This window comes from Pongo pygmaeus, chromosome 17, assembly GCF_028885625.2.
Source record: "Pongo pygmaeus isolate AG05252 chromosome 17, NHGRI_mPonPyg2-v2.0_pri, whole genome shotgun sequence".
Classification (NCBI taxonomy): Eukaryota; Metazoa; Chordata; class Mammalia; order Primates; family Hominidae; genus Pongo; species Pongo pygmaeus.
Window position 1 is genome coordinate 38,835,789 of NC_072390.2, and position 26,187 is coordinate 38,861,975.

Below are 26,187 nucleotides of genomic sequence, written 5' to 3' on the forward strand. Positions count from 1 at the left end.
TGCCGGCGACGCGGCGTGGCAGGGTTGCGGTTCCGGGTCGGGCCGCGCCGCAGCCAGCTCTCGGCTCGCAGGCGCAGCGCCCCGCCCCCGCGCTCCGGACCTGGCAGGTGGCGGCTGCAGGGCAGGTCCAGGGGCCACATGGCTGAGGGGGACGCAGGGAGCGACCAGAGGCAGGTGAGGCCCCGGCGGGGTGCTGTCTCTCCAGGCTCGGCTCGGGCTCACCTCGCCATCCCAGTCTTCCTCAGCCGAGGGGCCCTCCGCCCGGGGCCGCCCCGGGTTCCGCCAGCACTGGCCACGCCATTTCCTCCACCGCGTTCCATTTTCCCGGCGCTTCCCCTCGGCCGAGCGCTCTTAGGCCGGCAGCTCCTCGGCGGCCGCGGGCTCGGCCTGTGTCGGACGGTGTCCTCGTCAGCCATTAACACGCGACTAAGCAGCTCTGGGCCGAAGGCAAAAACCGGGGTTTCGCTCCCCACCCTGCCGCCGCCGGGTCATCTTGGACAAATCACTGAAGAATTCGGGTTTCCCCCTTTGCAAAATGGCAATAGCCCAGACCCTGCAGGTCCCCGAGAACCCACCGAATCTCACTCCTTCTGGTCCTTGGCATCGAGCTTTCCCTGTGCCTTGTTCACGTGGGCGATCATAAGTCTTTTCCTACAGGGCTGTGAGTACAAAATGAAATGCTACGAAGTTGAATGGATACTTTGCTTCCCATCTTCTCCCTTTAGTTCCTCCAGTTATTTTTGTTTTTTAACCCCAAGCCCAAAGAATAATTTATGAAATGTTTTAAGGGTTTGATTACCAACCAACCAACCACCCATCTAGTCCTTGTGTACCCCCTCCCCACCTCCCCGCCACACAAAATTTAATACGAAAGAACCAGTGAGACACCCAGCAGGAGTACACAGATAATGTGGGGCCGAGCTATTGGGGGTGGGAGTCAGGGGTGGAGATTACCTGTTAAAAAAGACAAGGTGGAACAGAGAAGATAGGTTTATCTTTTCACGTGTGAATGGTCACTACAAAGTATGGGCGTGCATATATATTATATTTTGGCTCAATAGTGGCCAAAAGCACCGTAATGCAGTAGCAAGGCTGACTCCAGTCATTGGAGTAGCGCCTAGCAACCACCGAGAGAGCAGAACATGGTGACCTGCTCTTAAGAAACACTTGGCCTGGTAAGGCTCATCTAGGAGTCTTTTATCTATTCTGGTAATGTTGAATGCGAATACCTTATAAAGTAGTAAGAATAGGATTTTAAGGTATGTACATTTGTTGACCTTTAAAAAAATCAATTTCTTTCAGAATGAGGAAATTGAAGCAATGGCAGCCATTTATGGCGAGGAGTGGTGTGTCATTGATGACTGTGCCAAAATATTTTGTATTAGAATTAGCGACGATATAGATGACCCCAAATGGACACTTTGCTTGCAGGTACTTTTTCCCCCTTCCCTGCAGCCATCTTTCACTTACAGTATGAACTATATTGTTGACTTCTGTATTCTAATGATTATTTGTGTTGTTTTCTAAATTATCTTTGTTGTTGGCTTTTATCAATGATTAAACACATAGGCAGTTACATCTCAGATCACTTTCAAATCATACATTAATTGATAGTTTCAGTGTTTCTAATCCAATGCTTTCAATCATTTAAACGTGTTAATGGACCCTTGAGAGACTGTAGTTTTGCTTCCCTTCATTATTCTCTTCATCTAGTAGGAGAGGGTCCAAACCTGGAAAGATGGCTAACATTTAAAAGGAAAGAGAGTTTAGTAATGTAGATGACTCGTAGAGGAGACACTCATTTCTTTATTAATTGAGAATCAATGATCAATGATCAGTTGTAGTTAGGATAAAATAAATGAAAAGGTCAGCTATGGCTTTTCTTAGTGCTTAATCTTTGATGACTGCTTGTATGTACTTTCAACATAAAGGATGCAAAACAGTTTTTGCCAGTGTTTGTTTTTATAATACTGATTTGAAAAGAAGTATGTATGGTTCTCTATTATATGTTAGCTATTTCATATAGTTAATAGTGTTTCCTAGGATTTTTGTAGTATTTCTTCTGAAAAGTACCCAGAAAATATTATAATGCCACTCCATCCACTTGGGGTCAGGGTATAATGCCCATATTTCAGTTTTCCTTTTCCTTTCATCTCTGTCCTCCTTGCCCTTTTTGTCCAGCTGCTAGCTTTATAAATATGGTTACTTTTGAACCTTGATGAAGTGTAAACAGATGTTTTTGAACCTGCATTGTAGGTGATGTTGCCGAATGAATACCCAGGTACAGCTCCACCTATCTACCAGTTGAAGTAAGCTGTATTTCTACATTTATATTGTTATAAAAAGATTCTATTTTGAAAGATGTTTATACTGTACTTTGCGTTTACATAAAATACTTTTCTTATTAAAATGTATATAGAAATTAAAAGTACCTTTTGGGTTTGGTATAGAGCATTTAAATAAAAATTAAATTCTATAAAACAATGAAATATGCCACTTAGTATAAAAGAGAATCACAAGGTTCGTAGAGGTGAAGTAGCTACAGAATTGTCTTTAGAGATGAGGAAGGAAACCTTCCTCTTTAGCCTAGTAATCTAGAAACCTTGGCCCTTAGAGTTTCTCCTAACCTAGTTCTCCTGACCTAGCCACAGTTCTTTGATGTACCTGTGAGACTGCCTGCCTTCCAGGAGTTACTTATGATGCTTCTGGTGTTTCTCCCTGCCCCTTTCCCCGTTGATGTTGATGAACCATCTTCTTGGCAGCCCAAGCTTAATCTTTATGAGCCATGACCTGTTGATGCAAGTGATATTTCATCTACCTTGGCCCCATCACCTAGTAATATGTATAAACCCTTGGGAACAGAATTGCATAAAAATCTCAATTACTAGGCTGGTCTGATTGTAGACCAGTGATTGGTTTATAACCAGTAATTGATCACAACTGGTTAGATTTCTTTGTTTCTTCTTCACTCCCACTGCTTCACTTAATTAGCCTTAAAAAAAAAAAAAAAAAACTCAATTACTAGAATTTGTACCTAGTAGTTTTTTTTGTGCACATATTTTAAAACCATAGCATTAATGCTTACTATTAATAATGGTTCTGTAAATTTTTATTTTTATTTATTGCAAATGATAGATATAGAATTCTTGTAAACATAAATGTCCTTTTCAGAAATTTTTTTTTTGAGATAGAGTCCTGTCTCCTAGGCTGGAGTGCAGTGGCGTGCTTGATTAACTGCAAGCACTGCTTCCCAGGTTCACGCCATTTTCCTGCCTCAGCCTCCCGAATAGCTGGGACTACAGGCATCCGCCACCACACCCGGCTAATTTTTTGTATTTTTAGTAGAGATGGGGTTTTGTCATGTTAGCCATGATGGTCTCGATCTCCTGACTTCGTGATCTGCCCGCCTCGGCCTCCCAAAGTGCTGGGATTACAGGGATGAGCCACCACGCCTGGCCAATTTTTAAACCATTAAAACAGTAATTTTGGTGTGGGTTTTGTTTTTGTCATGGTTTCTTGGGAAGGCTGAATAAATTAATGCTAATGAAAGCATTTTGCAACTATATAGATTTATACAAATATAAGACCATTTATGAAAATAATTTTTTAAAGCCAAAAAAATTTATTTGTCATGTAATCAGTAATTTGAGGTATAAACATAATCCTTGAATAATCTTCTTAATTGTTTTATTTAATCTTAGTGCTCCTTGGCTTAAAGGGCAAGAACGTGCGGATTTATCAAATAGCCTTGAGGAAATATATATGTAAGTGACAGGCAATTTTTAAAAATAATTCTGTTAGTGATTGTATTGTGGGCTTTTGTTGAACCTGTGAACCCTTTGTTCGAACCTTTCTAAACTTTTTAAAGCTACTTCTGCTTTAACAAAAAGGACTCACTTGAAGAGACCTTGAAAGGTTAGTTATATAATTTTATATATACATTTGATAGCTTCTACTTAGATACAAAAATATAGTAATAGTTAGAGCTAATAACTGTAAAAAACACTTAGGCATAGGCTTATAATCCCAGCTATTCAGGAGGTTGAGATGGGAGGATTGCTTGAACCCAGGAGTTCGAGACTAGCCTGGGCAATACAGTGAGACCCCCATCTCAATCTCAATAAATTAAAAAAAAATTATTTGCTAAAAGGGTCTTAATGAAAAAAACAAAAACACTTAGCCAACTTGTGAAAGTAAAGTCAGAGATACTGCTCTTGATTTGGTATTTTCATAGGCTATGTAGAATGAAATTGATTACAGAATCCTAAGCGTAATTATTTGTTAAATGTCTATGTACTTTGAATGGTAATTTCCCTTGTATTAGGCCATAAGACTCAGAATCTATTGATGGGCTATATTTTTCATTCATTTCTTCATTCAATAAATATTACATGGCAGGCACTGTACTAGATCCTGGGTGCAGGTATGGCTAGCATGAACAGAAGTGCCCTTTTTCATGGCAGTTAGAATTTATGGTGTGGGAGAGATATTACTTATAACATTGTAAAAATGAATATAACAATAGCTGTGGTAAGTTCTATGAAAGGAAGATATGCAAAACTAATTGAGTTTGAAACAAGACCTGACATAGTCTAGGAGATGAGGGATGTCTTGTTTGACTTAAAAGCGGAGTTAATTAGGGGATGGTAATTCCAGTGAGAGGCCACAGCACAAGGCTTGGTGTTGGGGAGCTTGGCACATTACAGGAAACAGTAATGGTGATATGCAGTGGTAAGAGACAGGATGAGATGGAGGGAATATGGTGGGAAAAAGACCTGGAGAGGTAGACAAGACAGGTCCTGCAGAGTTTTGTAGGTTATGTTGAAGAGCCTGTCTTTATACTAAGAATAGCTGGAAGCAGAGAAGGGTTTTAAGTAGTAGGGTGCCATGATAAGATTTTCTTTTTTTTGAGACAGGTTCTTGCTCTCTTGCCCAGGCTGGAGTGCAGTGGCACAGTAGTGACTCACTGCAGTCTTGACCTCCCAGGCTCAAGCGATTTCTCCCACCTCAGCCTCCCGAGTAGCTGGGACTATAGATATGTGCCATCATGCCCAGCTAATTTTAATTTTTTTAATTAAAAATTTTTTTAAAATTTTTTTGAGATGGAATCTCACTCTGTTGCCCAGGCTGGAGTGCAGTGGCATGATCTCGGCTCACTGCAACCTCTGCCTCTCGGGTTCAAGCAGTTCTCCAGCCTCAGCCTCCCGAGTAGCTGGGACTACAGACGCCCACCACCACACACAGCCAATGTTTGTATTTTTAGTAGAGGCGGAGTTTCACCATGTTGGCCAGGCTGGTCTCGAACTCCTGACCTTACATGATCCACCCACCTTGGCCTCCCAAAGTGCTGGGATTACAGGCGTGAGCTGCCATGCTCTGCCTTCAGCTAATTTTTTTAAAAATTATTTTTTTGTAGAGATGGAGCCTTGGTTTGTTGTCCAGGCTGGTCTCAAACTCCTGGCCTCAAGCAGTTCTCCTGCCTTGGCCTCCCAAGGTGCAGAGATACAGGTTTAAGCCACTGTGCCTGGCCGTGATAATATTTTCATTTAAAAAAGGTCATTCTATTTCTGTTTGAAGTAGTGTTTGGAAGGTGGCAAGAGTAGATGTGGGACATCAGTTGGGGGCTAATGCAGTTGTCTAGAGAAGATATATCTATGATTTAGATTAATTTTAATGAAATAATTTAGTAAAACAAATAATGTTCTGGAATATCAGTTTTACTGTAATCCAGGATCTAGTAAGGACTGTATTATATGTTCTAGGTGGCCACTCCATTTGGTACAGTGACAGTCCCTCTTTGTGTCCCTGGGATCCAGGCCAGGTTTCTTTTCCTCCCAAAATATTTATTTAGAAAATGGTAAGTTGTTGTGGAATCCATTCTACTTATTCCTGCCTAGAGCAAGTGTGGTCTTCCTTGGGTCCCCATTTAGTGATTCCGTCATCCTTGGCGGAAGTATAAGTATTTCATTAATTAAATGTTTTCTGATATCTCTCCCTAACATTACTGGCCACTCCAACTTTTGTGCCCCCAACAAACTTCTTTCTATAATCTCATATTTGCCAGTTTATCTGCCCCCCCCCCCCAGTAGAATAAGATCAGTATACTGTGGATTTGTTCACCATTAACACCAGAATTGTTCATCTAATGGCCATTTTTCAGCTCTTACCTAACTTTTGGTGGTATTGACCACTTCCTCCTTCTTGAAAATCTTTCACACTTAGCTTCCATCATGTTAATCACATTCATCAGTTAGCGTTTCTTCTTACCCGTGTACATGTCATACACTCAGAAGTGGCTCTTCACCTGCCTGTCCCCTATCCCCAAAGTCCTCCTTTTACTAAAAGATACCTTCCCACAGGACACAACTTTCCTTTTTTCTTTAATTAGTTCACTTGAGCTATTTGAGACTTAGGAAGTGTCAGAGATTACAATATAGTTTGTTCTAATGGTGGAATATGGGGTCTTGTTTATTTAACGCACTCAAATAACCTTGGTCCAGTGGTATTATTTTCACACATGTAGTCTAAATAGAAATACACATCTTACTTTTAAAACTTTTTTTTTTTTTTAATAGGGCCTCACTGTGTTGCCCAAGCTGGCCTTGAACTCCTGTGCTCAAGCCTCAAGTGATCCTCCTGCCTCAGCCTCCCGAGTAGCTGGGACTACAGGCACATACCACCACACCTGGCTTTATTTTTAAAACTTTTGTGTGACAGCTTTTTTTTTTTTTTTTCTGAGACTGAGTCTTGCTCTGTTGCCCAGGCTGGAGTGCAGTGGTGCAATTTCAGCTCTCTGCAACCTCTGCCTCCCAGGTTCAAGGAATTCTTGTGCCTCAGACTCCTGAGTAGCTGGGATTACAGGCGTGCACCACTACGCCTGGCTAATTTTTGTATTTTTAGTAGAGACGGGGTTTCAGCATTTTGGCCAGGCTGGTCTTGAACTTCTGACCTCAAGTGCTCTGCCTGCCTCGGCCTCCCAAAGTGCTGGGATTACAGGCGTGAGCCACCACGCCTGGCCTTTTGTGACAACTTTTAATCATATTTTCCATATAATTCCAGCAGAGGGCAGCAAGGGGGAAATATAGGTTTTTAAAAATTAAACATGGGCCAGGTGTGGTAGCTTTTGTCTGTAATCCCAGCATTTTGGGAAGCCTATGTGGGAGGATTGCTTGAAGCTAGAAGTTTGAGAACAGCCTGGGCAACATAGTGAGACCTTCCCCATCTCTATAGAAATTAAAAAAATAAAAATTAACTGGGTGTGATGGGGCGTGCCTGTAATCCCAGCTACTTGGAAGGCTGAGGTGGAAGGATCACTGGAGTCCAGGAGGTTGAGGTTGAAGGAGTCACTGCACTCCAGTCTGGGTGATAGAGTGAGACTCTGTCTCAAAAATAAATATATAAAAAGTAAGCTGTGAAGAAGGGGCTCTTTAGAAGAGCAGTCAGTAACTCAGGAGGGATATAGTGGAGGCCTTTATTAAGGCAAAAAGAATATGAATGGAGAAGAAGGTCAGTTAAAGAAATACTTAAAAATATATTGGCTAGGCGCGGTGGCTCATGCCTGTAATCCCAGCACTTTGGGAGGCTGAGGCAGGCGGATCACCTGAGGTCAGGAGTTCGAGACCAGCCTGACCAATATGGAGAAACCCCATCTCTACAAAATTAGCTGGGTGTGGTGGCGCGTACCTGTAATCCCAGCTACTCGGGAGGCTGAGGCAGGAGAATCGCCTGAACCCGGGAGGCAGAGGTTGTGGTGAGCTGAGATCGCGCCATTGCACTCCAGCCTGGGCAACAAGAGCAAAACTCTGTCTCAAAAAACAAACAAACAAACAAACAAAATATATATATATAAAAGCTAGGATTTGGTGATTGATTAGATGTAGATTAGTTTGGTTGTTGTACCTACCTTTTTTTTTTTTTTTTTCCTGAGATGGGGTCTCTCTCTGTTGCCCAGACTGGAGTGCAGTGGCATGATCATGGTTCACTGTAGCCTTGACCTCCTGGGCCCAAGTGATCCTCCCACCTTAGCCTCCTGAGTATCTGGGTTTATAGGTGTGCCACCACTGGCTAATTTTTGTATTTTTTTGTAAAGAAGGGGTCTTGCTATGTTGCCCAGACTTGTCTGAAATTCCTGGCCTCAAGTGATCTGTCTGCCTCTGCACATCAAAATATTGAAATTACAGGCATACGCTACTGTGCCCAGTCCTTAATTTTTATTTAAATATTTTGCATATGAATATTTTGAATAAATAAAAATAACTTCTGATAAAAAGTAAATACATTTAAAATACTTAGAATATGATACTGTTTAAGAGAAAATGAAAAGGATTACCAGTTTTTTATAGTATTTGATTTTGTGATGATCTATTATAGCAATATTTAATTTAGAAATCCAAGAAAATAATTTTTGAAATTTTCTACATCTCTTCACATTTTGATGTATCATGGAATCTTAGGTTTTAATGTTGGTGAGTGAGGCTTCTTGAATCAAAAATTACACTGGATAAAGTTAAACAGACAAGGAAGACTGTATTCAAGGCCGCTGCAATAGGGGAAGGAAGCCAGAACTAAGTGTGAACTCAACTCCTCTGAAACATAAGGCACAAGGGTTTTTAAGGGCCAGGATGAGCTAGTAGAAAAGTACTGAAAGATATTATGTAGGGCCATTAATCGGGTGTGTTGGGCATATTGAGTTATTGTTGAGTTTGCAAATATTTCTCTTTGTGAGTAGGCCATCTGTATTTACTAATAGGTACCCGTTGAAGTTAGCCTCCTATTCTCCCACAGAGACTGGAAGATAAAGGCAGTGTCTTCTTTGATGCTGTATTTCAAAGGGATGGTTTCCAGGTCCTTGAGAAAGACATTTCCTGGGTTGTAAAACCAATTAAAGTTTTCTGTAAAAAGATTTACATATATCTCAAAGAGATGGAGAAGGAATTTACAATGACAAGTTTTCTGAAGAAAATGCTCTAAGAAAAGGGAGGTAAGGGCCTAGAGTCAGGAATGGGCCCATATAAAGTTTAGTCAAGCTGAGGTTAAGGCTGTTTCAGTCAGGCTTTTGGAGTCAGTTTTTTAAATAGTGTCATCTCTTTGTGTCTGTTTTCTCATCTGTAAAAAGGGGATAATATTGTAAGCATTAAACTAGCAGCTATCTTTTTTTTGTTCTTTAAAAATTCTATTTTTTAATTTTTTTGAGATGAAGTCTTGCTGTGTCGCCCAGGCTAGAGTGCAGTGGTGCAATCATAGCTCACTTCAGCCTCCAAACTTCCAGGTTCAAGTGATCCTCCCACCTCAGCCTCCCAAGTAGCTGGGATTACAGGCACACACCACTGTGCCTGGCTAAGTTTTTTAATTTCTTGCAGAAACGGAGTCTCACTTTGTTGCCCAGGCTGGTCTCAAACTCTTGGTTTTAAGCTGTCCTCCTACAGTGCTGAGATTATAGGTGTGAGGCACCACATCTGGCCTGTTTTGTTTTGTTTTTTGTTTTTTTGTTTTTTTTTTGAGAAGGGGTCTTTTTCTGTTGCCCAGGCTGGAGTGCAGTGGCACGATCTCCACTCACTGCAACCTCCACCTCCCAGGCTCAAGCAATCCTCCCACCTCAGCTTCCTGAGTAGCTGGAATTACAGGCACGCACCACCACATCTGGCTAATTTTTGTATTTTTTTTTTTGTAGAGATGGGGTTTTGCCAAGTTGCCCAGGCTGGTCTCGAACTCTTGAGCTCAAGTGATCTGCTCACCCCGGCCCCCCAAAGTGTTTTGATTACACCACGCCCGGCTCTGGGATGTTCTTATTTTAAAAATCTTCTCATCCAGCTTATAATATTGAAAATTAGGTGACAGAAACTCAGATCAAATGATTAGTTTAACTTCACACAGCTTAGTGCATTTTAGTGAATAGCTTTACCATTATATCAACCAATACAAGTATTTAGTTTTAGTACTAGGAATTGTGGTGTGATGGGGAGGATTTGAGGGTATAGAATTATTTAAAAACAATGTTGTTTTCTTCTGTCTCTTGTTTTGAAAGTTTTAGTGGGTGCTGATGAATAGTGATAAAGAGAGATAATGGTTTCAAGGGAAACTTTTAGAGGAAGGAGGTGAGGTGTTGCTATATAGTAGTGTGGTAATATCTTTAAATACATACCATGCTTACCTACAATTAGTCTTTTTCTATAGCAGACACTTGGGCCTTTATTTTATTGCTGCTACCATCATTTAACATAACTATGGACATGACTTTAAAACCTGTGACACATTCTCTTTCTCAGTGATCCTTTGAGATGGATTTAGTTACCTGAGGCAACCAAACATCATTTGGAACCAAAATGAATCAATTTAGGCAATAGAATATTTCGTCAGAAACAAGATATGAATATAAAATTGTTGAATTGTCTTTTAGGTCTTGTAAATTGACTCCCTGAAGGAGTTTCCCATATGCTTTGCATTCTTTCTTGTTGAGATAAGTATACTAAATGATAAGTGTACCAAATAAGGGGTTTGAAATTCTTAAAAAAGTTTAGAAAAGCAAGCAATGATCAGACATCGATACTGAAAGATTGTATCCACCTACAGAAGCTAAGTCACATTTATATTTCTCTAATCCATCTAGTTTGGAAATGTTTATTCCCCTCTTTGGTTACAGCTCTTCTGCTTATTTTAAAGTAAGCCATGTTAATTTTGGAGTCAACTGGAATTTTTAAGGTTGCTATAACCTGTATTAAATACTCAGACACAAATGTTGATAAACCCCAGGTTTTTATAAATTATTTTAAAAAAGAAATGGTTAGATTGTTTATAATGTCTTGGATTGTAAATGTCTGTGTGTTCTTGAATTTGAGATGATTTTTGAAATAACAAATTTTTTTTTCCACTGAATTTTGTTTAGACAGAATATTGGTGAAAGTATTCTTTACCTGTGGGTGGAGAAAATAAGAGATGTTCTTATACAAAAATCTCAGATGACAGAACCAGGTAGGATTGAAAAATACTGTCAATACTCTTTTAACTTATAATAATTACATTTTTATGTAGATACTCTAATTGAAATTTAATATGAAAATCTGTATTCTTGTTTATGGTTTGTATATTATAAAATCTAAGTTTCTCTGAAAAGTTTAATTACTCATATAATTATAGTTATTTATTTCTATAAGATTTATCCTCTTTAATTTTGTATTACAGTATTCCTCCTCATCTGAGATTTCACTTTTCCATGGTTTCAGTTACCTGTGGTCAACTGTTGTCTGAAAATATTAAATGGAAATTTCCAGAAATAATTCATAAGTTTTAAATTGTGTGCCATTCTGAAAATGTTATGAAATCTTGGGCTGTCCCATTCTGTCTGGGATCTTGTCTAGGATTCTACATTGCTTTCCATTGTTTTCTCTTTACTCTCCTTTAGTCTGTAAACAGTTGTTCAGTGTTTCCTTGACTTATAACCTTGACACTTACGAAGACTACTGATAGTTATTTTGTAGAATGCCCCTCAATTTGGGTATGTCCAGTGTTTTCTCATGATTGGAGTGAGATTAGTAGCTGGGAGTGGTGGTGTACTCCCAGCTACTTTTAAAATTTTTGTACAGACGAGGTCTCCCTATGTTGCCCAGGCTGATCTCAAACTCCTATGCTCAAGTGATCCTCCTGCCTCGATCTCCCAAAGTGCTTGGATTACAGGTGTGAGCCACTGTGCCTATTGTATCATATGCCTTATTATTGGTGATATTTACTTTGATGTCTTGGTTATGGTGGTTTTGCCAAATGTCTTCACTGTAAATCCTGTAGTCAGGGTCCTCCAGAGAAACAGAACCAATTGAATGTATGTGTGTATATATATGTGTGTATGTACCCACATACAAAGAGAGAAATATATTTTAAGAAATTGGCTTATACAATTGTGGAAGGTGGCAAGTCCAAAATTTGCAGGATAGGCTGGCAGGCTGGGGACCCAGGGAAGAGTGAATGTTGCGGTTTGAAAACAAAAATGGTCTGCTGGAAAAATTTCCTCTTCTGGGGAGGTCAGTCTTTTAATGTTAAGGCCGTCAGCTGATAGGATGAGGCCCATATGGAAGACAGTCCGCTTTACTCAAATTCAACTGACTTAATTGGTAATCTCATCCAAAAAATACCTTCAGAGAAAAATCTAAAATAGTGTTTAACCAAATATATGGGTACTGAGGCTGGGCACAGTGGCTTCCACCTATAATCCCAGCACTTTGGGAGGCTGAGGTGGGTGGATCACCTAAGGTCAGGAGTTCGGGACCAGCCTGGCCAACATGGTGAAACCCTGTCTCTACTAAAAATACAAGAATTAGCCAGGCGTGGTGGTACGCGCCTGTAATTGCAGCTACTTGGGAGGCTGAGGCAGGAGAATCACTTGAACCTGGGAGGCGGAGGTTGCAGTGAGCTGAGATGGTGCCACTGCACTCCAGCTTGGGTGACGGAATGAGACTCTGTGTCAAACAAAAGTAAACAAATATATGGGTACTGTGGCCTGGACAAGTTGACATGTAAGATTAACCATTGCAGTTACTATCTTTCTCTTTGTAGCTTGAGGGAGATACTTTGAAGCTATGCTAATATCCTGTTTCTCCTTAAACTTTCTGCCACTAATTTTAGTATCTATCCATGGAACTTGTCAACAATATTTATTACTGTGGTGTTTGCCTGGTGATGATTTTCTATTTTCTTCATTCCTTCCTCATTTAGTAATTGGAATTCTATTATGAGGAAGGGATGTCTCTCCCCATTTATGTATTTATTTATCTGTTTATTATTTATATCAGTATGGACTCATGTATATTATTTCAGTCCATGGGTTAAAATGCCATACGATCATTATTTTTTTGTTGCTCAAATTGTTCTAGCTTTGACCTTTAAGAGCCCCTTCAGGTTAACTCCTGTGTTCTTTTTATAAGCCCCATCTCTTTTGGAGCATTTCCCAGTTTGTGGATCCACATGAGGTTCCAGGTTCATCTTGTAGTTTCCTTGCTCCAACTCAGGAATCAACCAGTTCTCCTATGCGCTGAGTGCTGGTTCCTTTCGTTGAAGAGTGGTATTTAGAACCCAAGACCCAGTGATTTTTTTAAAAAGCATCGTTTCTTACCTGCGTCATGGAGTAATTGTGTCTCATATTCACGTAGGCCCAGATGTAAAGAAGAAAACTGAAGAGGAAGATGTTGAATGTGAAGATGATCTCATTTTAGCATGTCAGCCGGAAAGTTTGGTTAAAGCATTGGATTTTGATATCAGTGAAACTCGGACAGGTATAATGTTACTAACTAATTTCTTTTGAGGAGAGTGGGTTGGTAGTATTATGTATTGTTCTTTGAGATGATAGAGAAATTTACTAATTTTCTCCAGTTTTAGGAAGGAGTTATTAATTTGCAGATAAGATTAATTTTTTCCTGCCTGTTGGCAATTTTGGTGTTTGCCACCAAATACTATTACTGTATTTGACTTATCAGAATGGCAAGGAAAAAATGGAAATTTACTCTTTTCCCCCTACTTTCTAGAGTTTTGATTTAGTGATGGAAGAAATTGAAACTAAGAAAGGCTATTAACGTTTTTAGTTAACATCATGTTTTTATATTTCTGTATTGAAATCCTTAGTTGTTTCCTGATGTTTCAGGATTAAATTTTAGTCTATGCTCACAAATACAAATATATTAAATGAAAGTGCAGCCCTGGACATTAAAGCTAGTAAAATGCCTTTAAGAGTTTTTTTTTTGAGAGACGAGGTCTCGCTGTGTTGCCCGAGTTGACCTTGAACTCCTGGGCTCAAGTGATCCTTCCACCTCAGCCTCCAAGTAGCTGGGACTACAAGCACGTACCATTGTGCCCAGCTTGAGTTCAGTTTTTGTTTGTTTGTTTGTTTGAGATAGAGTCTTGCTCTGTTGCCCAGGCTGGAGTTCAGTGGCACGATCTCAGCTCACTACAACCTTGCCTCCCAAGTTCAAGTGATTCTCCTGCCTCAGCCTCCTAAGTAGCTCGGATTACTGGCACATGCCACCGTGCCTGTCTAATTTTTGTATTTTTAGTAGAGATTGGGTTTCGCCATGTTGGCCCGGCTGACCTCAAATGACCCGCCTACCTCATCCCCCCAGAGTGCTGGGATTATAGGCGTGAGCCACCACGCCTGGCCTAGTTTTCGTTTAAACAAATTTGTTTCGTAATCAAGTAGTATTAACATAAAAATAGGTTGCTGTAATATTATGTTTCATTTTAATATTTTAAAATTTTGAATGTTATTGTTAGTTTCCCTAAGCCTCTTAGGAAAACATAGTAGACCAGGGGGAATATTCATTCTGTTTGAAGGTGAGGGGTTTCCTATGTCATTACACAGTAGCTTTTAAAAGGTGTTCTGAGTTTTAAGGCTTTTGAATGGTGTCCAGGACTAGTAGAAGGGAACAAAGAGGAAATGAAAGAGTGGGGAGCATCCAGGGCTCTCATTTATGCTCTAGCCTAAGTAGCTCCCATTTTAATCATTTATTTGTGTGTGGATTTGACATATGATATCTTTTGAAAACAGGATCTACCATGAAAAGAAAAAGGATAAAAATCGTACTCATAAATAAATACTATCAATTGGTCAGTAGTTCATATTGACCCTAATGCTGTATTTGACTTATTACTATGTTAGTACAGCAGTCAAAATCAATTCAGGAAAAGGACAGTATCAGAGGGAAGGTGTAAAACATCTTACATAAACCTACTTTCTTGTCTTGAATAACTTTTCATCCTAAGTGAGGCAGGTAGTAGTAGCCAGGATGATTAAGTCTCTCAACAGCATTAAGGGTTAATTAGTGATTCTTTTTTTTTGGAGACAGAGTCTCGCTCTGCTGCCCAGGCTGGAGTGCAGTGGCACAAACTCGGCTCACTGCAACCTCCGCCTTGCCTCCTAGGTTCAAGCAATTTTCCTGCCTCAGCCTCCCGAGTAGCTGGGATTACAGGCACACGCCACCATGCCCAGCTAATTTTTGTATTTTAGTAGAGACGAGCGTTTCACCATGTTGGCCAGGCTGGTCTCGAAGTCCTGAACTCAGGTGATCCACTCCCTCGGCCTCCCAAACGGTTGGGATTACAGGCGTGAGCCGCCACTCCCAGCCATGATCCTTAAACTTGTTTTAAGAGGTGTAATAACTGGAAATCATGATGCTCTTTAAGGAATACCAATTGGATGTATTATTGATGTATTTAATTCCATCATATGAAGCAGAAACAGTTTCATTAGCAGAAGGCATTATATTATAGCTACACAATATAAAGAATATGAATTCATAGTTTTCCTAACTCAGAGGTCTAACAACAGTGAAACTGATAAATAAATTTTATATTAGCAGCTATAAATCTTTGGTTTCAGGACCCCTTTATACTCTTAAAAATTATATATTAGATATTGTACCAACTTATACTACTGACTGCAGCAGTTCAGGATTAGTCCCAACCCATTGCTTCCCCTGGGTAACCTTGGCAGGTGGAAATCATTTATAAATCAAGTATTTTAATCTTATGTACAATATAGTTAGAAACTTTTTACTTAAAATTATAATTTAAATTTAATTTTGGTAGATAACGATTAATGGTTATTTTAGTTGATTTGCCATGTAATTTACATTTCTTTCCCAGCTGCCCCCCCATTTCATTTTTTTCAGTATTTGAATGTAAGGCTTTTTAAAAAATAAAGTTTCTTCTACATTTCTAGAAGTAGAAGTAGAAGAATTACCTCCGATTGATCATGGCATTCCTATTACAGACCGAAGAAGTACTTTTCAGGCACACTTGGCTCCAGTAGTTTGTCCCAAACAGGTAAAGTTCCTTTGTCTAGCTCACTTTGATGATTTACTAAAATAATTCAGGTAAATGATTTTGCAATAATGCCCTTGTTTTTACTTTTATGCTTTATTTTCATATAAGATAAAAATTATTTGTTCATTTTTCTACTCCCAAATTACTGTGAATCACGGAAGATTTGTTTTGTTTCTGTTTGTCTCTGCTTGCTTTCTTTTTTTTTTTTTTTGAGATGGTGTCTCACCATGTTGCCCAGGCTGGTCTCAATCTGGAATCAATCAGCCCTCCTGCCTCAGCCTCCCAATCCAAGGTATTGGGATTACAGGCATAAGCCACCTACCCAGGCCTGTCACTGCTTTCAAAATTGTATCTAAACTCTGATTAGGGGTTAACCCTCTAATGAATCTTTAAATAAGAAACACCCATTGTGCTATTATAGAAAATTATGATGCTTAATATCTTGTCAAAAAGAATTATTTGTCCTGTCAAATGGGAGTTCTGTGAAACTAAGTCCATTCCTCTGTTATTATTCAACAAAGGGGACAGTGGACAGACTGACTAAACCAAGTCCTCCCTACCTGACTTACTTTCCTTTGTGCTTCTTGATCTTAGGTGACCTTATTTCCACCCAGGGATATAAATGGGAGAGGTTTCAGCCATAAACTATTCCTAGGTCTTTGCCTTTCTCATTCTCCTTTCAGCAGAATCCTTTTCTTCCTTGCTTCTATAATGTAGCTCAGCTTACATTATTGATGTACGAGGCAATTTCAATACTACCTGTACAGTTCCATTTTTAAAAAAGTCTCATTTACCGCAGGTTTTAGGCATGAGTCTCTTCCTTTGGTCTTTGCAGCTACCCTACTCTTGAAGCTCTTTAAAGCCCTGGCCTTCAGGGATACAGCTCTTTGTACCAGGCTGTTTCACTCTGAAAGAGGAAGTTCTTTTCTGCATTGACTTGTGGTCAAGATCATAACTTTTGGTGCGGACTTCTGGTCTTTTCTCTCAGGAATCCTATTTTGTCCCTGGCCCTTAGTCACATCTTCTTCCCAGGGTCCTCCTGAGACATTCTAATTCTGAATCTGTTCATTCTGGATCCTCTTTCTGTTTCTGATCAGAGTCACTTAGATTTATAGCATTATAATTTGTGAGAGCTGAAACAAATTTTAGAGGTCATTGTCTATTTTATTGATCAGAATTTGAGAACCTGAACGATTATAAAATGATAAACAGAAGATTGCACAATTTGTGATCCAAATTGGTGTCCCCAACTCTAGCTCAGTCTTCCCTGCCACCAATATTTCTTCCATACTTCTTGCCATTACAACATCCCTGAAAAATCTGACCATGTGTCACTCTGTTCTCTCTCTTTTCCACCTTCACACATGTAATCTTTGCTGATTTCCAATGTCTACAAGGGAACATCTAAACTTATTACACAGATCCTTTGTAATACGGCCCTAGCTTATCATTCATGACACATCTGCTGTCATCTCATTCATACTCTAAGTTAAGCTGTGCAAAGCTTCCTGAACTTTTCTCTTTTTTGTTCCCACTAGGGTTGCCAGATAAAATACAGAATACCTAGTTAAATTTGAATTTCAGATAAACATTATTGCATGGGATGTACTTATAGTAAAAAAATTACTTGTCGTTTATCTGAAATTCAAATTTAACTGGATGTCCTGTACTTTTATTTGCTAAATTTGGTCACCCAGTCCCTGTATTTGCATATAGCCCTATTCTCTGTGTGGAATGTCTTCTTCCTGCCCCATCTTTCCTTTTGATGCAGAAGAACTGCCACTTATAAGACCTGGCTCATGTGACCCTCTATGAACCTTACTTGACTCCCAGAGAAAGCTGTGGTTTTATAACATTTGGAACATACCATTATTGTACACCTGCTACATTGGATGTATACATTTGGTAAATTTCAGAGCTAGTTTTTAGAATTTTTACATGATACATTTAAAATTCCCTACATGGGGAACAAACTTTCCCTTGACATAGTATTACCGAAATACTCGTTGATAATTAGTGCTCAAAAATACCAGGTCTGTCATTTTTATACCAATTATGAGTACCAGTCTCTGCCCCTAAAATGAGAAGGAAACTTTGGTAATGACTTTTTCAGAGTGTAGTAGACTCTTTAAGTGACTATTTATTTTAATACAGCATGCTTCAAGGTATTTTTCTAGCATTTATTTACAGAGCAAATATAAAAAGCATACTTATTTATATTATTGCTGTTTTTAAGGTGAAAATGGTTCTTTCCAAATTGTATGAGAATAAGAAAATAGCTAGTGCCACCCACAACATCTATGCCTACAGGTGAGTAATCATCACAAGTTTTAGTATACGCAGTTTCTTAAAAATAGAGGGAAATGATGCATGATTTTAGAAAATAATAACTATTATGTATTTTTTCCATTGTAATAGTAATAGACATGTGGAATATTTGGAAACTGCAGAAAAGAAGAAAAAAGAATTGAAGGGAAAAATCTGGCATTTTCTGCCATCAAATGTAACTGACAATGTTTTGTTTTTTGTTTCATTTTTTTCTCTGAAAGTTTATTTTTTCCCAATGCTTTACCCTTGTATCCTGTTTTTTTCTTAATTAAACAAAAGCACTTTTTCATATTGTTATAACTGCTTGATAAATACTGTTTAATGGCCGTAAAATATTTGAGGTGCCATACTACAATTTATTTAACCATTTCCTTTTAGTTTTTCATTTTTTTCACGATTATAAAGAGTGGTCCAGGGAACATCTTTGTATTCTTTTTAGGTTATTTCCTCAGGATAGGTTCTGGTTGCTTGAGATTCTTTTTTGAAATGAAATGGGAATATAATAAAAGGAAGAAAGAATTCTTAGAAGTAGAATTATCAAAAAGTGTGAACAATTTTGAAACTCTTGATATATAGCCAAATTTCTTGCAAAGGTTTTGTTTGTTTTGGTTTGGTTTTTGAGACAGGGTCTCCCCTTGTTGCCCAGGCTGGAGTACAGGGGCACGATCTTGGCTCAAGCAATCCTCCCACCTCAGCCTCCCAAGTTAACTGGGACTATAGGTGCGAGCCACCATGCCCGGCATAATTTTTGTATTTTTTTGTAGCGACAGAGTTCTGCCATGTTGCCCAGGCTGGCCTCAAACTCCTGAGTTCAAGTGATCTGCCCACCTTGGCCTCCCAAAGTGTTAGGATTTACAGGTGTGAGCCCGAAAGTTTTTAAAACCAATTTATGCTCCCATAAGCAGTGAATTAAGAGTATTTCTTTTACTACATGAGTTTCAGTTTTGAGAATTCAGGTTTTTATATGTATCTTTGCTGATTTATAAGTGAAGAGATGAAGGGCATTTGAAAAAATACGCAAATTTGTAAGACTTTAAAGGTACATAGTTTAGGCCTAAAATAATTCAGAACATAGGGACTTGGTGTAAATTTAAAATGTGATTGAGACTGTTTGTAGAATCTAGGCTATCTGAAACTGAAACTCAAAAATTCATCATTTTGAGTGGGTGAGTTCTTAATATTACTAATTTCACATCTCTTTAAGTGCCAAAACTTACAAACAATTATTTGTTATGTAATTCCCCTCTTAATAGAGTATCACTGGATAGAATTTTAATGTTTTCTTAATCAGTTATGGCCTTCAATAGGAAAATGAGGAATTAGACTACTCTCAGTCATTAGAATGGGCTGTAAAAATTGTAATATTCATTTATTCTACATGTTTTTTGAGTGCCTACTCTGTGCCAAAACTTTATGTAAATTAACTCTTATTAGTTAGCAGTTCTACCACTGTAAAAAGGTTAGCATTTTGAAGATCCCATAGTTAAGTGATGGAGCTGAATTTGATAATCCAATTTCATTTGTTTTCTTTATTTCACTCCTCTGTGGCTGTGGCTACAGCTTCAACAATCTTGTATCTCAGCTATGCAAAAAAAGAAAAAAGTACTCATAGTGTTTTAACTTTAATGTTCATAGTAGGTGGTCAGTAAATATTTATTGAGTGGATGGATGGATGAAGGGAAGGAAGAATGAGTGAATGAATGAATGTGACTGCTGTAAGGTAACATAACTGACTTAGGTGTGTAGATGAGCTTTTATAGCTTTTAGTATTTACATTAAAAGTTTACAGCTTTTTATGGCCAGAGCTGGGAGGATGTCTTTACTACATTTACCCAGTTCCACATGATACCATTGTAGGGCCCTAAGAAATCCACCAGATGGCATACTGTAACTGACACTATTTTTTTTTCTATCTCTAGCACTTATTTGCCAAGCTTATTTTACTGTATTGTAGGCCTACATTATTATTTCAGATATAGCTTTCTAGTTTAAATGGATAAAAATACCATGATTTGTCTCTAATATTAGTAACCATCCAGAGGAAAATTTAAATCTTTACATTCTTAGAAGAAAATAGAGAAATGCTTGATGGCTGGAATAAGATGAAAGTATAAACTATTACCTCATGTTGGTTTTGTTGCCTTCATCTTTTTTTATATGCTTTTTGTTTCACTACATCTTAAGGCTCTTTGAAGACAGATGCATGCCACTTACTTCCTTTATAACATGTCGTAGTACCTGTTGCTTTTATACAGTATATTCTCAATAAATGTTTTTCAGTGATTGCTCTCAGTAGCTTCAAGGTTAAATGAAGTAAGGGGAATGTCACATGTATAAATTCACCTTCCCATAATAGCAACATTTTTGATATAAAGGAGATGCCTTTGATTCCTAGCTTTCCCAAGTACATAAAAAGGCAAACATACTGGATAGTAAACCATCAGTGAAAATATATCTAATATAATACATATTTCAAGAAGGATTTAAAAAAAATGAATATGCGGATTTTGGAAGTAATCAAAATGATCACAGATATTGAGGAATAACTTTTATTATAATATTTTAGTTTCAAAGTGTAATGCTCTTACATATATTTGCAGAATATATTGTGAGGATAAACAGACCTTCTTACAGGATTGTGAGGATGATGGGGAAACAGCAGCTGGTGGGCGTCTTCTTCATCTCATGGAGGTAGGTGTAAGTTAAACTATCAATCCTGTTCTGTACAAGCCATAAAATTTCTCAACAAAACAGAGCTCCATTTAGTAATAGCTAAGTCAGTTGAACTATGTAACATAAGATATATTTGATTTAATTAGTAGTTGATGTTAAAATATTGATTGAATGAAAATTTTAACCAGTGGATGTGGGACAGAAAGCAAATAATTAATAAGAAGTGCTATGCTTTCAAGACATAGACAACAGAAGATTGTCTTCAACTTTGGGAAAACACTTTGTTTTTTTGACAATTTCCTTCTCTTTATTTTTTCTATTCTTTCTTTATGGAACTCCTGTTAGTTGGATATTGGAACTTCTGGATAGATCCAGAATTTTTTTTTTTTTTAAATTAAGTTGTCCATCTCATTGTCTTTATATTCTGAGACATTTTCTTGACTGTTGTCCAGAATTTCTGTTGAATTTGAAATTTTGTTTAGCAACCATATATTTAATTTTTAAGAGTTCTTTCTTGTTTTCTGTTTTTCCTTTTTAAGAATATCCTGTTCTGTTTTATGGCTCCAATATCTTCTAAAATTTCTCCGATTATATTAATTAGAGTTTCTTTTTTAAGATGTTCTCACCCCTAAAAAAATTTTTCCTGGTCCATTTTTGTTTGTTTATCTTGTCCTTTCTCTTTCATGCTGCTGGATTTTCTTCATCTGTCTGGTGATCATTTATTGTTCATTAATTTTAGGATTGGATTGTTTTTTTCCTAAGGTAGTTACCTGGTTTTTTCTGCTCTTGTATGTGAAGGTTTATTTTCTAACAAGGCCTTTCCCTTGAATAGTAACTGTGTTTGTGGGTCAGGCCTGTAAACTGGTGGGCTTCACATTAAGGGCAGCATTTGACAAATGTCAAACTGATGAAGACGGCCAGGCATGGTGGCTCACACCTGTAATCCTAGCACTTTGGGAAGCCGAGGCGGGGAGATCACTTGAGCCCAGGAGTTTGAAACCAGCCTGGGCAACATGGTGAAACCCTGTCTCTACCAAAAAAACACAGAAATTAGCCGGGCATGGTGGTGCATGCACCTGTAGGTCCCAGCTACTTGGGAGGCTGAGGTGGGAGGATCACTTGAGCCCAGGAGGCAGAGGTTGCAGTGAGCCAAGATTGCGCCACTGCACTCTAGCCTGGGTGACAGAGTGAGACTGATCTAGATCTCAACTGATGAAAATCTTACTAATAGCACCAGGGATTGATGCCTCGTGCAGCCCCTGTAGCTTTGTTCAGAAGCAGGGTTTTTTTTGTTGTTGTTATTTGGCCTAGTAGTAAAATGCTGCCTGAACTTAGCTGTTGTGGTTGAAGTCACCAGGTGCTAGAATCCTACTTGCACGGTCTCCCCTTCACTCTGTCCAGTTGCCCCAAATCTGGGAATTTGAGGACATTGTGAAATACAGTGATGGTTTTCCAGATTCGCTTCTGTTCTTCCATTTCACTCCCTGAATTGTTAGTAATCTCACTCAGTGCCTACTCACTCATATGGCTCTACCATTAAAGTCACTGGGAAATTTTATGTGCAATTTTATATATGGGTTATTTCATTCTCCTTTTTTAAAACACATGTTTGTACATGTCTGTCTATGTACCTAATTATGCTTCCAAAAAATAACAGATTTTGAATGTGAAGAATGTCATGGTGGTAGTATCACGCTGGTATGGAGGGATTCTGCTAGGACCAGATCGCTTTAAACATATCAACAACTGTGCCAGAAACATACTAGTGGAAAAGAACTACACAAATTCACCTGTAAGTGGCTCCTCATACTACATCTAGAGAATTTCTCATCACTGTCTGGGAATTTTTTAAAAAGACAGAAAATTAAGAATGAATCAGAATGTGGGTGGTGAATTGGTAAAACCTTTGGACTAAGAACCTGGAGACCTGGACTCTAAACAGTGTGTCTGGCCAGTCACGTGACTTTGGACAGCTCACTTCATCCCATCACACCTTGATTTCATAGGACAGATCACTTCATCCCTTCGCACCTTGATTTCATAGGACAGATCACTTCATCCCTTCGCACCTTGATTTCATGGGTTCATAGAATTTTATAATTAGAAAAACCTTTTAAGACCAACTAGGTTCCATCCCTAAAATTGAGCCCCAGAGTGGTTGTAGCTGATATCACATCAGGCTAGATGTTCTTTAAACATCTATAAAATTCTGAAATTCTCCGTTAGTGTCAAAACATCTCCGCCTCCACTGGCATACCTTTAGATGCTTTTTTCCTTTGTACTTGGAGTTTATTTTGTTTTATATTTTAGGTATGTTCATATCTGCCTTATTTAAATTTTACTGCCTTACTTGGGAAAGTGGGACAATGGATGAAATAATATTGAAATTATTCAAACATAAATCTACTAGATAAATAAGGTTTCCCTGATTATTCTTGATTGTTTAAAAAATATTAGCCTATAAGTGAAAGTACCCTGTAAAACACAGAAATGACACATATGAAAGTGATTATACCCTCACTATAACATATATACATACATACATATATGTATGAATATACATGGAATATATATGTATAAATATAAGTGATTAGATTGAAGTTTTTGTCTTTATGTAAATGGAGAGATGCTGCACTGATTTGTGTCTTTTTCAGGAGGAGTCATCTAAGGCTTTGGGAAAGAACAAAAAAGTAAGAAAAGACAAGAAGAGGAATGAACATTAATACCTGAAACTATAGGAAAGGTTAATTTGCCTATAATTATATATACATTCCATAGTCATCAAGGAATATATTGTGCAGAGAGAGTATCCTTGACTGCTCAAGTCAGCCAGTTCAGCATGGATACCAACATTAGCTTTTCTTTGGTTATATCATCTGCCAAAAATAGAGAACTTATGATCTATTCATGTGTGTTTCAGGCTTATTTGGGAGAACTAATTTGAACTTAATCACCACTTCATCTAATTTTAGCAAGGTAACAGTTGCCCAGGGCAGTACTTGAATTAACTGTCCATTTCAGTACATGTCAAGTGCCTTTGTTAGGTGGAGAAGAAATGCCTCTAGAGGAATATAAATACCTGATTTCTTGTCATCGAGATTCTTGTACTGTTAAATGAATATTGCCTTTTACTGCTCTTTATGGCTTATTGGAATAGGAGTTCATTTAAGATTGATCTTGGAGAGTTTCTTCTTGTGATTTTAGTTCATAAGTATGTCACCTTTCATTTTATAGTGTTCATCATTGAGTAATGGATTAAGTGAAAATCCAGGAGTATCCATCTGCAGTTATGTGCTGAGGTGATAATTCATCCAACATATTTGTTAGCATAAATATTATGCTTCAGTTTCTGTTGCAAATTGGTGATTGTGAAATTTCAGAAAGTGATTTTCTAGTCTGCTTTTTTTGTTAAATTCTTGTAATATAAGCAATAAATATGTAGTGTCAGTAGTATCCTTCCACCCCAGAAATGTGTTGGTGTAACATTTTTGTTTCTTTTAACAACCTGGAAGTACCTTTCTTGTGATCTTCACTGAGGAATTAGAACTATGATAGAAGTTAGGCTGTGGTGAATGGGACATTTTTAGAGTGGGATAGAGGTGGCAGAATGACCCTGGTGTAGGGCAGGAGTATGTTATGTAGTTACATCAATTTGATGCATGCTTTCCATCTGCACTCCAGACAGCTTTCTCAGTTCCAAGATTTTGCAGAGAGAAGGAGCAAACCTTTTCATTGGAAAAACAGAAACAACCCTCTGCCCCATTTTTTTCCCTCTATTCATCAAACCTTTATGTTTCTTTCATCTTCCAGTTACCTCTAGGCATTTAGACAATGAAATTTACCTTTCAGATATAACAAGTGATTAAATGTTCACTTTCAGATGTAATGGCAAACAATTGTTAAAAGTTATTAACTGATCACAGATTTGCCTGGACTTCCCTTCCCAGGGAGGGAACAGAAGTTAGGAGGCAACTTTGGGATGGTGCTAGAGCATTGAAAGCACAGAGAATTGGACAAACAGGTCTTTTTCTCTTTTCTCTGATGTTTTACCTTTAAAAGATCCAACATCCTTACTGTTGGTATTTTTAGTAAGGGTATAGTAAATAGCTTTACACCAGGATGGATTCTGAAATATAAATTCTAAATTATATTTGTTATAACTATGTTTTATGTTGTATGTTATCAAGAGTCATCAGAGAATGACCTTTTTGTGTTTGGAACACTTGGTTCCATGAAAAGTATGCTTTGTGTTTTAACTGTAAAAATAATTTAAAAATTAATTATTTTACATAATTAAGGAAGTTAAAAACTATTAACATTAAATAATTTCACAATTTCAACATGTCAGACCTATGAAGGGAGATAGGAAACAATGAGAAACTGACTTTTGCTCCTTTATACAGAATTATTAACTATATTTTACTAACTAAAAAACTGTAGTAAAAGTCAATTGGCTGGTAAGAGGGAGAGATGGCAAAATTCTCCATTTCTGAACTTGGAGCTATTTCACACTACTCTTAATGGAAACTTGAACTAATGATAGATAGTATTTTTTTCTCTATTTAAAATTTTTGTCTTGATTAGGAGATTTTTCAGTTCTCCATATAATAATTTTCTACAACCAGATCTATGCTGTGGCATATTTTGCTTTATTTAAAATTTTTTTTTTAGAGATGAGATCTTGCTCTGTCACCTAGGCTGGAGTGCAGTGGCATGATCATGGCTCACTGCAGCCTTGACCTTCCAGCCTGCCAAGTAGCTGGGATTACAGGCATGTGCTATCACACCTGGCTAATTTTTAAAATTTTTTTGTAAAGATAGGGTCTTCCTATGTTACCCAGGCTCGTCTTGAGCTCCTGGCCTCAATCGATCTTCCTGCCAAGGTATTGGAATTACAGGTGTGAGCCATCATGCCTGGCCTGCTTTGACATATTTTATAGTGTGTTAATTACAAATAGTCTTCATATGCCAGAATATAAGAGCAAGCGTTATCCACTTTTTAGATGGGAATTGCAGAAGCTGCATCAAAAGTATGCTTTGAGGTATATATAATGAAACAGAGCCTTTCTGAAGAGAATTATATCAAACTAATTATAACCAAGAAATAATAGTATGAAGCGGATACTGTTTGGAGGACAGGAAAATTTATTGGGAAAGTTACATAATCCCTCTGATTCCACTATCCAGAGATAGCCATTATTATTAATATTTGGTATGTACACCCTTATATTATTTTTTTCTTATGCATGATTTTGTATATATGGTTATTTTTCTTTCCATAAAAATGGTATTAAACTGTATATACTGTTTTGTAGCCTACATATTTCATATAGAAGTATATTGTTAACATTTTCCATGTCAATAAATATTCTTATATGGCTTAAA

At 38.0% G+C, this 26,187-nt stretch overlaps 1 protein-coding gene across 2 annotated transcripts; it reads left to right on the forward strand.

Annotated features, from left to right (window-relative positions):
* On the forward strand, positions 1–26,187 carry IMPACT (impact RWD domain protein). Of its 2 annotated transcripts, none has more exons than XM_054460831.2 (11): positions 1–174; positions 1,303–1,431; positions 2,257–2,309; positions 3,702–3,764; positions 10,883–10,968; positions 13,137–13,259; positions 15,698–15,801; positions 18,038–18,111; positions 20,730–20,820; positions 22,460–22,594; positions 23,457–26,187. In XM_054460831.2, exons 1-11 carry the CDS (start codon positions 139–141, stop codon positions 23,523–23,525), a joined length of 963 nt encoding a protein of 320 aa, XP_054316806.1. In that variant the 5' UTR covers positions 1–138; the 3' UTR covers positions 23,526–26,187. The 2 variants fall into 2 exon arrangements, with proteins under 2 accessions (XP_054316806.1, XP_063509580.1); XM_063653510.1 differs by lacking the exon at positions 1–174 and adding an exon at positions 181–661.

Bases quoted from the DNA above. Each gene is read 5' to 3' on its own strand.
- IMPACT (XM_054460831.2), top strand. From the start codon at position 139: ATGGCTGAGGGGGACGCAGGGAGCGACCAGAGGCAG. The intron at 10,969-13,136 runs GTAGGATTGAAA...ATATTCACGTAG, and splicing joins ATCTCAGATGACAGAACCAG to GCCCAGATGTAAAGAAGAAA. The intron at 22,595-23,456 runs GTAAGTGGCTCC...TGTCTTTTTCAG, and splicing joins AGAACTACACAAATTCACCT to GAGGAGTCATCTAAGGCTTT.